We start from the raw sequence: 15,857 nt of genomic DNA on the forward strand, positions 1-15,857 counted from the left end.
TAAAAATATGGGTACTCTATTCTTCACATCTCGTACGGGTTATAGCATAACTTGATTTTTCTTCCTACTTTCCTTTTAAAAATTATATTAAAGAATAATCTGTTCGCTCATGTAAACAGTACTTAAAATGAATTTTTTCTCAAATATTTACAGTACAATCCCCATTAGATGTTTCTACAGAGCGTCCCGGAAATTTGCTTAAAATAAACAAAACAATATCGATTGTAAAATATAACATAGGGAACGATCTTCTTCCTGCATTATTGCCAACTACAAGAATTTTTTATCACAATTCGTATGATTAGGTGAAGTGTCAATGCGGTTGAATAAAAACTAATCAGCCATAGCTTTGCTATTTTTTAATATATACACAATATTGTTACTCAGTTGGTATTGCTTATAATTGGTCTCAATTAGAAACCATACTATGCTTATAGTAAACTAAAAGCAGTTGTCACTCAATGAAAGCTCTCCACTACAGGGGGTAAATTTGTGCGTATCCTCCATTTTGGCAAGTGTAGATAATGAAAAAAAATCACGTTACCAACGCATCTCGATTAGGCAATGTGTGATAGCATGTGATATGGCAACAAAAAGATGCACTCGAGAGGACACGTTTTAGCGACGGTAATTTATTACGTTTTATAAAAATGGGATAATAAATCTACTTGATGGGCAAAAATATTAGTCCAGTTGTCAGGGATTGACTTCTAAAAATCATACGTACAAGTGAAATTTTGATGAGAATGTCGATTTTGTGACCCAAAAAAATATGCAAAAAATTTTACCACTCCTACTCCCCCGCTAATCCTAAAAACGGAAAAATCGATTTACCAAAAAAATGTTTCAAATAAAAAATTTAGCAGAGATAATTCTGAACAAAAATGTTTAGTAGCACTTTTTGTTTAGGAAGAACTGATCTCTCAGAAACAACGCTTGAAGCGACCGGCGATTTTCAATGTCAGTTACGCGCGCGAAATCAATTTTAAATAAAATTTGAATCAACCCGACATCTTTAGATCAGAGTATATGAATAAAATGAATCACTTTCATTGACCGGTTGTTTAAAACCGTAATAGGTTTTAAAGATTGTTAGAACCTAATCTTAAAAACCTATAACATGAAATTTCGACTTCTACGACATAGATTCTTGGTAAATTGATTTTCTCCGTTTTTATACCCCTACGAGGGGTGTGTTTAGAGATAAACAGGAGTAGGAGTGGTAAACTTTTTTACATATTTTTTGGGGGCCCCAAAATGGACATTCTCAACAAAATTCAGTTTGTTCGTAAAATGTTTAAAGGTTCAGTGGCATTTTCGTCTCATACGACCAGAGTGTATGGAAAAGGAAGGAATGTAATAGAAAAATAAAATATTGTTCTTTAATTGTAATTAAAATTTAATAAAAAACTATTATCAAAGATCTTTGTACGAGACAAGTGAAAGAGAAACTGATCTAAGCAGATCCAGACGAACAAATTTTATAAATACAATACAATAATATTAGTTATTTTGCAAAATAAACAAAATATTGGACATAATATACATTTGAAAAGTGACTAATGGTTCTTAATTAAGACTCTTGTAAAAACAATTCCAAAATTATTATTTGCTTAAGACTTGCAGAGGCAATTCAAAAATAGATGTGGAAGGAAGTTTCATCGAAAAATCTAAATCTAATACGCTGCGCTTTTAGTACGTTAACATATAATCTTATATTATCATCATTTTGGATAATATCTAACACAAATAAAACTGAACATGCATTGTAAAAACAACAAAAATAGTACGCAAAATAGTAAAATTCCTTATGTTATCTTTTACAATCACCTACACATTCTCCCAACGAGAATTTACAACTATAAAAATAAAACAAATTTTCCCTTACAATAGAGAAATAAATATAAAAATTGAAACTTACTTTTTACAAATTTGTACTTTCCAGTTTTTTCATATCTTCCAAAAAAAATTGGAAATCTATGAGCATTCAGCATCGTTTTGTTTTAGTGTAAGTCATAACAAACCTAACAGTCTTTTTTTGTTAAACGATGAACCTTTTTGTTTTGTAAGAATATATTTTATACTTAAAATAACATTTTTAACAATTTTAAAATAAGTAGGCAAATAAAAAATAAATAACTTAAATTTTTCAAGATCCTCAATACCTATTACGTTCATTCGTTGGTGTCAAATCGTTTCAAGAAACTAAATCAAATGTTTTAACGAATGGGAATAGGTAAAAGAGTTCACTGGGTTTAAACTGTCCTTTGTAAAGTAAGTAATTCTGTGAGTTCCCGATTTACACCAAGTTACTTAGTGTCATTAAGTTGTTTTAATGTTACAACCAATTTTGGTCATTAGAGACTTTTCATTAGGTATAATACCTCTGTATACCTATATCGGAAACAAAAGAATATCATAATGTTTGCTCAAACAGCCATTTTCATCCATGGGTAGACATCTAGAATTCTCCATTTTGTGTCTAATCTAACCTAACTTAACCTTATTTCACATGTGATAACCCAAACTTTGGAATATGAATATTTAGAAAACTAAATCAACCCAGTCACTCTCTCAATTCCAGTTCATCACAGTGCCGTGATCGATGTGGATGAAGACGCTGCCGAAAAGATCTTGAAAATGAAAAGAATAAAAGTAGACTACACATCCTGCCGAGTAATAGAATCAAGGGTAGAAATACCGAGATGTCTAAGATGTCTCGCCTTTGGACACAAACAATGGCACTGCAAGGGGCAAAACAGAAGAGGATGTTGCTTCCGATGTGGCAAAGAGGGTCACATAGCGCTGGAATGCAAGGAAGAAACAACCAGATGCCTCAACTGCCACGAGACTGGGCATGTGGCGAATTCAAGAATATGCCCAAAGTTCAACCGACTGGTTAAAAATAGGAATCACTGAGGACTAGTCCCAAGAAGAGTACGAGAGTGTAAAAGAGAGCGCGAAAGAAGTTCAAAGTTTAGAAATGACAAACAAGGGAAACAGGAGTTGAGAGTGCTCCAAACTATCGTGGGAACAGCAAGATTAGCACATGATCTTGCTGAGGCTGCCGCAGTAGAAAAGAACATCGATGTGCTGGTGACAGCGGAACCAAATCCAACAGCGGTGAAGAGAAGAGTATGGTTTGTAGATAGGACCGGAGGGGCTGCTGTACGAATCTACAATAGGAAGCTGCGAGTGTATGAAATTAAGCCGAAAGAAGGATATGTGATTGTTTGGATGGAGGGGGTGCGGCTGGTATGCTGTTATATTTCTCTAAACGTGACGGTGGGCGAGTACGAGATGAAGATAGACGAGATCGTGCAGGAAGTGGGAACACAGGAGGAGAATATGTAGTGCTGGGAGATTTTAACGCAAAAGCGGCGGAATGGCCATCACCGATACTTGCAGCAGGATACTAACTGACTGGGTAGGTACTCTAGACCTAGTGGTTCTGAACACAGGTCTGAAGCCTACGTTTGTTAGAAGAGGTACAGGTACGTACATCGACGTGACCATGGCGACACAAGGAATAGCGGCGAAGGCAAGAGGCTGTAAGGTTTTGCCAGACTACACCGGAACTGAACATCAGTACATCGAGTTCTCGATAACCGGAACGGGGACCACTAACACGGTCCGTGCGTACGAAACGTCGGGGGGCAGATGCGGCGATGGGAATGACTGGAAAGTATACGAGGAGCTGATTAAATGGAGAGTGTCAATCACCGACGGTGGAAAGCCTGGAGGGAGTCATTAAAGAAGCGATAGAAGGAAGCAAGATTAGTGCAAATATGTCAACAGGATGCCATACTGGTGGAATACAGACATCGAGGCAGAGCAGAAATCAGCCCTGAGGTCATCGAGGAGGAGTACCGCGCAAGGAAGAGGGAACTGTACAGGAAAATCCGTACAGAAAAAAGAAGGCACTGGAAAGAGCTGTGTGAAAAGCTGGATGAGGACATCTGATGAAGGTAGTGCTTCGGAAGTGATGCCGGCCTTACAGCGGCCATTCCGTTTCCGGATCGCTGGATGACAGAGAAGGGTCCGGTTTAGCAGGTAGGCGTTCGGTGTAGGCTCGGCGACGAGAGGGCATTTTAAAGTACCTCGGGAACTATCGCCGGGAGTATGAAGAACGAATCCTGCACTAAGGTCAGTCAGGCTGCTTCTTGGACTGAGATGTCTTTTGAAGATTCCAGACCCCCCTCTATAAAGAAGAAAAAAAAAGCCACTGAGGCCAACTCAGTGGTGGACGAATTAGTAAAGCTATTCATGGAACGGCAACTCTTTTTGATTGAAGGAATAGAAATTAAACAGGTGAAGACGATACTTAGGAGTGACAATTGAAGAAACTTACACAAAACAAGGATAGATCAAGCGAATAAATTAGGAAGAACGATCGTTAAGAAGAAATAAATAACGAAACAAACAAATGTTTTTAAGGCTATATATAGACCAATTTTAACATACGCGTGTGAGTCCTAGGTACTACGTAAGCAACAACGGAGTAAAATACAGGTGGCAAAGATGAGATATTTACAGAGGTTACAGGGAGTAACTAAAAGAGATCGGGTATAAAACAATGTTATAAGGGATTAATTAAACATATAGTCGATGGCAGAGTATGTTGGAAAAAGGCAGTTAAGTTGGTGGAGTCATCTGCAGCGACTAAAAAATGAAGCACCGGGAGGCTAAAGCACAAGGGAAAAAGAATAATTTTTGATATATTATGTACCCTTTGATCAACAGAGTTTGTCAAACATGAATTGAAAGTCTCCATACATGAATCTTTAGAAAAAGTGAATTAACTTGGGCGGGTTAAGAAATTATCACGGTGTTTATTCTTAAACAGCCATCAGATCGATTAGTTCACATATTTTTCCTAGATGTGCATTGGCCACTAAAGATTGACCTTATTGCATAGGTGATCACCAGAAACCGGTATATGAATGTTTAGTAAAACTAAATCAGCCAATTCACTATCTCCATTTATAGAGGAATGGAGACCAAGACCAAGTGCTGAACGAACCAGTTAAAAAGGCGTTCCTCTTAATCAACGAATATTGAAATAAATTTTCCATTTTGTGCCTAACATAACTTTTTTCACATGAAACAACCCAGAAATTGGTACGTGAATGTTTATAAAAATTAAATCAGTCCATGCACTCTCCCCATTTCAATTTATAATGACGTGGAGGCCATCTAAGTGGAGGGAACTAGTAAAAAAAGGTGTGAAAACACCATTTTCGAGATGAGAAGCAGTTCCAGCAAAATTCTGGAACAGAAAGAATGTTGATTGCAACAATGCAAGTACAAAAAAATCCACTTTAAAGGGTACTTGAGATATACATCTGTATATCTTAATCGCAATAAAATAATTGCCATAATGCTTGATTGTCAACCAGAACGACGAGTTGATATATTTTTCATCCATGCGCCTGTTAGAGGAAGATTGGCAACCATATTCTGAAATTCTCCATTTTGTGTATAATTTAACCTAACCTTATTCCATATGTTATCACTAGAAATAGGTTAAATGAATACTTAGAAAAATAAATAAACACAGTTATCCTCTATACTCTAGTTCATATCGAATTGGAAGACAAGTAAGAAGTGAGTAAACTACTAAAAACGTTGTGAAAACAGCTTTTATGTAACGTAAAGCCTTTTTGAACAACGGCAGTGCCACAAAAATGTTGATTACGAATTAATTCATCGGGCTAAACACGAAACTCGTGACTAAGCAAGAACCTTAACACTGAAACTACATACTTACTTCCATACTATCATGTCTTGGGAATCCCATGATACGTCACTTGACAAGGGATTCCCATAACATACATACTTAGTCTGCAACTACACAGAATGTTAAGTTCGCTTAACCTTTTGTGTAGCGTTCTTGAAAAAGAATATGACTATAAAAACTGTACAAAATCACTGAGAATTCATAATAAGAGCAACAAGTAGCACACACTGATAAAATATCACAAACAGGGTTGGACTCTCAAAGAGTTTTGAAAGAACAACAACATAAATGATCTCAACAAACAGATCTAAAAGGATTTCAGCTTTCTGAAATTGAAATCTTTTGACAGTAAAAAGCACCAATGATCTCAACCGATTCAAGTACTGGTAATATTCTTATCATTCATTGTAAGCAAGATTTAAGCTTTTTCAATTGGATATTTACTTCCAGGATCTAGCCAGGTTTTACTGAAAGAAAAGTTTAACTCTAAAGATTTGATAGAAAACCAGTACAAACTATCTCAACAGATCTTAGTACAGACAGTACTACTGCGGAATAGTCAACGAGCTGAAAGTATTTTCCGACCGTTCCTTTAACGTCTTTGATAAACGCAGACGAAACATGACCAAATGAATTCCAGTCAAGTTTATAAATATATACTCCTTGCTTCTGAAACAACTAGCATCTATTCAACTAGTTATTAATATAAGAAAAGTTGCAATTCCTATGAGTTTTAAAGGAAACACGGTACAAATGTTCTTAACAGCCTTAACTGAGTATGAACAGCATTGAACTCCATTCAGTGTACATATCATTTAAGCTTTTTCAAACTATGACCTGTTTGATGAATCATTCGCTTCATTTGGAAAGCTTCTAAATATCACAAGATGGACTAAACTCTTTAGAGTTGTGATAGACAAACAATTCTTGTAGTGTTGATAGAAAATTACACAGCACAAATGATCACAGCAGACTTGCATATGGACATATTCAACAGCGTTTGAGCTTTTTTAACGGCGGCATTATAGCATCGCTTAACAAAGGACTATATAGCAATATGCTATTTCATCCAACGAGGTCACCTGGACTAAAATGGGTGTCCAACTGTATCACTAACTTCACATTTCTGTTACTTAGCAGTACGACAGTACCAAAACAAATCTTTAACACGTCCTAAAAGGATCTAATAATCCTATTCAAATTATATCATTACAAAATAAAATAAAATAAAAGCATGTAGACATTGTAACGTTTAACAAGACTATATCTTTAATATTCTCTTAAAAATATATCTTACTTATCAAATCGAATTTATGAGTGCCAAATTATTTCTGAAAACTAATATTAATAATTTGTACTCAAAATTTTTCACTAAACACGAATGTTGGTATAGTTATTATAATTTTGAGTCACAAGTATATTTATGTAGGTTGATCCGTTAAAATTATTTTCAAAATAAAATCACATTTAAGCGAAATTTGTAAAATAAATCATCGCAGCCAAACAGTGGTGCAGGGGAATCTTGCCGCTCCTTGGCAGGTGAGAATCGGGATTTGTTCAATTAACAACTAGCACCACTGTGTGACTGCCCAGTTTCCAGTCGTTTTGACGGTCAAACGAATTACGTAACTCCAGACGAAAATACGTCATTTCGAGCACGTCATAATTGGTTTTTGCTCTGAAAGGTAGTCTATATCTTACATCGCATGCATTATTTTTACTGTAGATACTAATAAACCACCAAAATGGGATTAACATAAAAATATAAGAGATGAGATATAAAAATGGTTTAAAGGTGAGAAAGCAGAATGGACTTTGGGGAAGCACAGAAAACATATGGGATATATTATATAATTCTTCAACTCTCCTACTTACATTACTAACCTAAAAAAATTGACTCGTTTTGGACTTCATTTTCACTGCGCATTCTCAGAGAAGAAAAACAGAGCGATGACAAACAAGTTTTTAAAATTGCGTTCGAGTATTCTGGAAGTATGACCAGTTTAAAACTGAATTATCGAAGAAGCTCAATGCGGTCATTTCAGTTTAACATAAAATTTCTTGTTATAATCGATTTGTTTGCGCTGACGTTCTACTAGAGAAGTACTATTTGTACTTCAGAACTTTGAAATAAAACAAGAAAAGATTGCAACCAAGGAACTTGTAAAGAACATTGTAAAAGAGGAAAATTCGACAAACAAAAGTAATGTTTAATTACTATTTTAGAGATAAATGAATTTTCTGGGTTATAATTAAGGTAAACGTAAGATATTTAATTTTAAATCTTTCTAATAGCTACAGAAAACATCAAAAATACTGTTGAACTGCTTGTAGTGCATTTTCATAGTTAAGAAGTGCTCGAATGAGAATGATATATCATATTTGGTGGCCTGCATAAGATACGATGAAGAATTCGGTACAACATATTGACAAAAAAATGCAGCTATAGTTTTTATACCAAACATGGCTGGCTGCTAATGAAAGATCAGCTCATTTCTACACGTGGGAGACGAAGTAACAGCCAAAGTAGTGGAGAAATAGCGACCAAGGCCTACTGAAGGTCATCTATTGACGGAAAAGGTAGTAATTGTTTTTGGGATACAAAGAATGATATTCAGATTAAATACACGAAAGAAAGGTACATCCACTACTGACGTGTACTGTTTACCCCATTTGAACTATTTCTCCGATAACTTGCGAGAAAAAACTGCTGGTTTGTATAGCAAAAATTTCTTTTTGGGATCAATTTATGTCTTTGAGACATAAATTAAACAACAACCGATCTTATTAGGCAGATTTGGCCTCGCAGAATTATTTCCTATTCACAAACTTTATTTACATTATTTCAAGGATCTTGGTCAAAATGACTTCTCAGGGGGATGAAAAAGCTAGAGAAGTGTTTATATATATATATATATATATATATATATATATATATATATATATATACTGAAAAAGAACCTTGTGTAAAAATAAATAGCGAACATAAGATACATCGAGCATTTTCTTCTCCTGTTTGAGTTTACTGATGCGCTATATACATCGCTTTTAACAAACTATCCTTCATCAATCAGCCAATCCCGTCCACTGCTGGACATAGGCCTCCCTCAGTTCTTTCCAGTGATCTCTACACTGGGCCGCTTGTAGCCAGTTTCCCGCTACTCTTTTTATGTCGTCGGTCCATCTAGTCGGTGGTCGTCCTCGGCTTCTTTTATAATTTCTGGGCCTCCATTCCATAATTCGTCTTGTCCATCGTCCATCTTGTGTTCTGGCTAAGTGTCCTGCCCAGTTCCACTTAAGTCTCGTGGTTCTTTCGATGACGTCTTGAACTCCTGATCTTTGCCTGATTTGTCGGTTTGTTATGTGGTCTCGGAGGCTCACATTCAGCATTGCACGTTCCATGGCTCGTTGTGTAACTCTTAGTTTATTCGCAGATTTCTGCGTGAGTGTTAAAGTCTCTGCTCCATAAGTTTGTACAGGCAAAACACATTGGTTATAAACTATCCTTAATGTGTTTAAAAAAAAAGTTTTCTAAATCCAATAGCATTAAGATATCAATCAGATCAAAGAAGAGCTTTATCAGATCAATAGTGCAAGAAAAATTATTATCAAATCTTAGAGGATCGTTGGCTCTGTTATATATATCTAACAGATCATCCTACATACACTAAAAATCACTCAAAATTACAAAATTAACCATTAAATTTTTAATTTGAACACGTAAATTAAAGCAAACTATCAAAATACGATTTTTTGTTTCATTGTGAGAAAAGCGTAAAATTTTCGTTCCGAATTAGTGTTTGAAGATTGTCAATCATTATATGATTTCTCTAAAGCTATTTTCTGTAAGATATAAACACAAAAAGTAACCAAAATTTTACAGTTTTCGAAATTCACCTATTTGAATGGTGTATTCGCTAAAATAATATTCTGACGAATTTTTTAGTCTCATTCAAAGTTTTTTTTAAAGTAATCTTAGAAGTAGGACTTTTATTTTTTCGGAAAGACTTTATTGTCAGGAAATGATAAGTTCCACATCGCTAAAACTTATCCCCGATTTTTTTTACCTTGGGTAATATATTTATGTAAACAATGTACATCTGAATTCACCTTAAATTATTACTTGGATGTTTTCCTACAGATCCCTAAACAACGTTTGATTCTTTAGGTCAAAAATACATTTATATAATAATCGTGGTCATGATAACAATGATAATTAGAAGCTTTTATAATAAAGCTGTACATACATTTGCTATGTATAAGTTAGTTTCTTGTATGTAGATATTACATTATAACAGTTAAAAAATCTTATATATTTTTTTAAATTCCATTTAATTCAGAAAGCAGTAACTTTTATGCGACCCTGTATACGGTTTTAATTCTGCGTCTTTCACTTATATATTCGAATGTTAGTTCATCATAACTGAAGAAAAATATTTTAAGTGTCTCATAATAGAATAAACAAAAATTTAAATGTTTATTTTATTCAACCCAAATTGCGTCTAGAATGGAATAATATTTACATTGAAAAAAAGCCGACGTGGCTTGAGATCCAAGGTTGTGTGAATAAGAATCGCTGAGCAATTAAATTAAATCAGATCCCGGGCGGTGAGTTTTATTTTAGATGATCGAAGCGTGAGGGAAGGTAATCAGTGTGGATCTAGGCTTTGGCAAGGATGAGTTTGTGGTTGGGCAACGATGAAGTTCCATGTCAAACGTCAATGTCCACGGCTACTTTACACACCATAGTTGAAGTTGGCGCAAGTCGGACCGTTTCCTGAACTAGACAAAGATGACGTCCTAAAAAGTTACCTTGACTTCTAAAATGATGACTTATTATAAAGATATAGTTAATAGTAACAGCAAAAAACTGCAACATGGCTACGATTTTTTTGAAATATACGAAAAAAAATTATAGATCTTTAGCTGTTTTTTAAACATACTGGTCTTAAATCATTTTAATGCTTCTCACTACAGAAGGAAACGTTTTTAGTTGTCCAAATTTCCCTTTACTGCTGTATCCATGAAAAAATATGATTATAACAAAAATGCCAAGATCAATCATGTAAGAACACTTGATTTCCTAATAGTAAATTATGCCTCTGAAACCTGTACTATTAGAACAACAAATAGAAGAATTTACGCATTTGGGATGTGATGTTTTTAGAAGTATGCTTCGAATATCTTGGACAAATTTTGAACAACGTCTCTCTACCTTCGTATTTACAACGATATTAATCTATTAATATAATAATCAACACGTCCAAAATCACAGCAACTGAAATGGAGTTCATGAGAAGAAGCTACAGAGTGACAAAAATGGATCGCATCACAAATAAGGAGATAAAACGAAGAATGGCAGTAGAACAAGACATACTCAGCTACATCGAAGAAAAACGTTTAATTTGGTATGGACATGTGAGAAGAACAGATCATACAAGGTGGATAGCAAAGATTTCAGATTGGAGCCCAATAGGAAGAAGGAAAAGAGGAAGACGAGACCTTAGAGATGGAGAATAGCAGAACAGAAAGGACTGGAGACGTTGGCTGAAAGAAGGAAGGCGGCGACAGTTGTAAAAATCCTTATATAGATAGAGAGATTAATCTATTGTGGTCATGTCGCATGTGCCGAAAATATGAGAGGCTAACACAATGATGATAGAAATGGAGAAGACAACCGGAGGAAGTAGACCCGACGGAGTAGAGAAATTAGTAGATACAAACTTCGCGAGTGCAGTACGAGTAGCTCGGAAGAAAAAAGGATGGAGAACCAGCACCAAAAGCGCAATAAGCCGCTCCTGTATAACATTTATAAAGAACCAGGGGACTACCTTAAAGATCTAAGTTTTATCACATTCAATTTTCGGTCTATTTGAAGATTTATTTTTGTCTTACAGAAGTTATTCTGCTGGTTTTTATATTATTCCAAACTTATACATAAAAATATCACACTATTCGGAAAATGAAAACTTTATTTAGCTGTAAAAATGACATAAAGTTTTTATTTTACCTCTTTTTGTCGTATTTCAAAGCTATCAAACAATTTGTTCTTGGCTTTTGTATGTTTTGAAAAAGACTAAAAAATCTGTAGAAATGGGCAAGAAATTAAAAAAATTGTAAAGTTTTCTCCTAAATAATATATCTCTAAATACATGTACACTTTTAAAGAAATATTTGTAAATTATTCAGATGTTTTCATTGAATTTTTGGGTCTTATATAATAACGTTTCCTATTTAAGTATTTTGACCATTTTTTCCAACCGTTGCAATTGATATCACTTTGTAACCTGTACCGATACCTCAAAAAACTCACTGCTCTACCCTGACAAAAGTATAGGGTATAATGCAGTATCATTTACTTAAAAATATTCGTGATAAGTACGGTTTGCTGAGAATAACAAATAATAGCTATTTTACCTGCAATTTCTCATGCTAATAACACCATATAATTGAAAAAAATAAAAACTTGAAGTTTCTGATATACAGCAATTATTAAACAAACATATACATCTGATCTATTTTGTATGGAATGTCTAGATCTAAACCTAATCTCTTTTCGCAGTATAGGATACATTAATATGCATAACGGCCGAATAGCACTAACTTCAAGTATAACCTGTAAAGTGGACTTCTACCACAACCCTTTCACACTTCTCACTTCACTTTCGATGTGATAAAGTAGCATAAAGGTCATCAAAAGTCAACGATGAAGTTCCATGTCAAACGTCAATGTCCACGGTTACTTTACACGTCATAGTTGAAGCTGGCGCTGAATTGACCAAAGATGATGTTTTCCTAAAAATTTACCTTTACTGCTAAAATGATCTCTCATTAATTGTAAGTCATTGAATTTCAGTTAATACCACGACATATTTTAAAAGGAAGCAAGCTAGGATATTTTTTTCAACATTGCAGCATAGGTACATCATATAGAAATCGATAGTTTGATTTGACAATTTTATTTGTGTCCATCTTGAACTTGGATCGTTAAATATAATTTTTTTTATTTTTTCCAAGTATATCACATTATTTACTCAAGAGATTGCAAAACTGAGATGCCACAGACAAATAGCTTTCGACCAACAACAGCTATTTCGGCAATTTCCTGTAGAAACACCTAATCCAGGATGCTCTGTACATATTAATGTACAATCTAACAAACTTTATACAGAAAATTAGTAATAATTGAGGATCAACTTTTAGTAGAATCACAGGGTTCGTTTTTGGGTATAAGGGAATTGCCTTCTCCGCTGTCCCAGTCTTCGTCTTCGTTCGTATAATCATCAGATGATTCTGCCGAACTTTCACTTGGCGTATCTTGTGTTTGAGAATGTCGTTCGTACGATGTCGGACAACAATCGTCTCTCGGAATTCTTTGAAGATGTAAAGTAAGCTAGAATTAAAAAAAAATAATTTTAATCTATACATTAATATGTTTTACAATAAAAGAGAGTTGTCCAAGAAATAAACGAAATAGCATGTCGTATTGAATATTCTTATAATAGTTTATAAACCAAGGTTGTAATAAAAGTCCCCTACTGAATCATAACAAATTTGAAGGGTATTCTAGAAATAACTCATTCTCACGTCATTTAAGGCATGTATCACGTAACCGCTGGCTGCATGGATTCGGAAAACCCTCGTGTAGTGATTATATAGGTATAGACGTAGACTATATTTTAGATTTTGGCAATTTAGATTCTCACACAGTGTAATTATTTCTTGGTAAACTATGGTCGTAGCCATCTCCATTTAATTCTTGCAAAAACTGGATCTTGTAGGGTTTAAATGAATTCTTATGCAATACTGAGTAATGACCTACATCATGTATTTGTGCAGCTCTGCGTGAGGATGTATGTAAACCTTCAACGAAACTGCATTAAATCTAAAGTTTTATTGTAATTTAACAGTTTTTGGTCTACCTGTTCGAATGCCATCTTTTATTCGTCAGTTTCTTCAAAGCGCTTTACAATTTTTTGTACTGTCGCCTTACGCATAAGAGAATGGTTTGGAAAAGTATCGTTAAACAAATTGGATACTTCACTATAAGATATTTTTCTATCACCCTAGCCTCTTATCATTAAAACAGTAATTCGCTCTTTTTCATTAAAAACCATCTTTATTGTAGAGCTTTTAAAAACACATAAAACAACTGCCAGCTTTAGTTATTAATACAATTTATTTTACAAAGCTGCTCAATAAAAGTCAAGCTATTGTTGGGATTATGAATTAATGTCAAAATCACAGCATTCTACATATAGTTACTGAATTGCTTCAAAACTATTTGGCACTGAGAAGTTTTATTTATTTAAGAACTTACTAGATAAAATATCAAGTGTTACACATGGTTGAACTCGAATTGAAGTGAGAATACCAATAATAATACAATATACAGAGTATTGTATTAAAAAAACCAAAGTGACTAATGATAATAAATTTGGCAACACTGCAAGCATCAAATCTGAAATCCCCATTGAATAGGCGTATCCTGATTTTGGTACAATTCGGAGCATCCATTTAAGAGATAATTGTGGTACGATTTTATCAGTTCTCAATTATTTATGCACGCGGTATCTACGTTTTTAGTTTTGACTTAAGGTGTGAAAACAGTGTATAGTAATATTATTATTAACTTTATTATCAAACACGATGTCAAGGGCAAGAAAAATGCTTGGACTGGCTTTGCAAATTAAAGATGATGAGAATCTGAGAATTCAGAGGTTTTGAGGTTATGAATGACATACCCTTTGTGTTGACGGAGGTTTGTATTTCAACAAAAATCACAGTGAGGTTTTACTTAATGTATGCAATTTTTTAGCTTACTCCGGTTGCGTTACCCGTGCAATCAAATCATACGGCAAATACATTTGAACATCAAGAAAAGCTACGTACAGACCCTCGCCAAGATGATTACATAGAGCAGGTATATTTTCTAATAATACACTTTTCAAAATTTTATTTTTTGTTGAAGTTTGTGAACTAATATCAAAACAGTATAGTTTTTAACATTGCTTAAAATATAATTACAGAACTGTATTAAATATTAATGTACGTATGTATGCATTAGGTATGTATGGAATTAGGCAAAAAGCACCGCATATTTTCTTTTCAATTGATTAGAAATGAGAGACCAATAGAAACAGGATGATTTATTTTGTATGTTGGATGAAAATATCGCTCTGTCTGTAATTATAAATAATGTTAACATCCAACGACAACTTTTCAAATTAACCATAACTTTTTGTTTCAGTGTCAAATTCAAGAGGGAAATTTCAATTCCGATGACTCTGTGGTAGACAGTAACTACTCACCTGATACTTCTTTAAGCACTGATAGTGAAAATAAAAATGGAAATGAAAATAACGTAGCAGATTCTGATACCGAAATAACGGAAGATAATGAAGTTGTTGACAGGAATGCACGCATTAAAGATAACAGATACGGTAATTGAAATTCATAATTCTCGAAAAAAATTGCGGAAACCAAGTAAATGGAAAAGAAATATTAAGAAACTGAGAGTTAACTCTGGACTACCTTATATTACAGAAGGCAACAAAGAAAAACGTGGGAAGACTTTAAAACCTGCATGTGGAGAAAAATGTCGTACCAAATGCAGCCAAAAATTCAGCAATGCCGATAGATATGATATACATTTAAGTTTCTGGAATTTGAAAGACAACGCTCTTCAAAGACAATTTGTTGCTTCCCATTTGGAAAAGTTGGTTACTAAACACAGAAGAACAGTTGAAGGCAGTAACCGCGGTATTAATTTAGTATATTTTTTAACAATACACGGTGTAAAAGTTAAAGTCTGTAAAAAGTTTTTCATGAATACCTTGGACATTGGTGACAAATTTATTAGAACAACTTGGAGAAAATCAGATGGTAAAGGATCTGTGGAAAAGGATAAGAGAGGAAATTTTATGAAACGAGAAACGGTTACTGGACCGGTGAAGAATAAAATAAGAGAGCACATAAATTTTTTCCAAAGGGTAGAATCACATTATCTCAGAGCACAAACTACAAAGGAATACATAGATGGTTCACTTACTTTAGCACAAATGTATCGCTACTACAAACTACAGGAAGAGAGTAAAGGAAGGCCTGTGGCTAAAAA

The 15,857-nt window shown here is 34.2% G+C and overlaps 1 protein-coding gene across 2 annotated transcripts in view; it reads right to left on the reverse strand.

The window, feature by feature from the left end:
• LOC140445823 (phosphatidylinositol 3,4,5-trisphosphate 3-phosphatase and dual-specificity protein phosphatase PTEN-like) overlaps window positions 1–15,857 on the reverse strand; it is a 61,397-nt gene continuing 45,540 nt past the window's right edge. For both annotated transcript variants that reach the window (XM_072538183.1, XM_072538184.1), the window contains exon 5: window positions 1–13,133. In XM_072538183.1, the coding sequence (XP_072394284.1) occupies window positions 12,933–13,133 (201 nt within the window). In that variant the 3' untranslated portion in view covers window positions 1–12,932. The remainder of the gene's footprint in view (window positions 13,134–15,857) is intronic.

This window comes from Diabrotica undecimpunctata, chromosome 7, assembly GCF_040954645.1.
Source record: "Diabrotica undecimpunctata isolate CICGRU chromosome 7, icDiaUnde3, whole genome shotgun sequence".
Classification (NCBI taxonomy): Eukaryota; Metazoa; Arthropoda; class Insecta; order Coleoptera; family Chrysomelidae; genus Diabrotica; species Diabrotica undecimpunctata.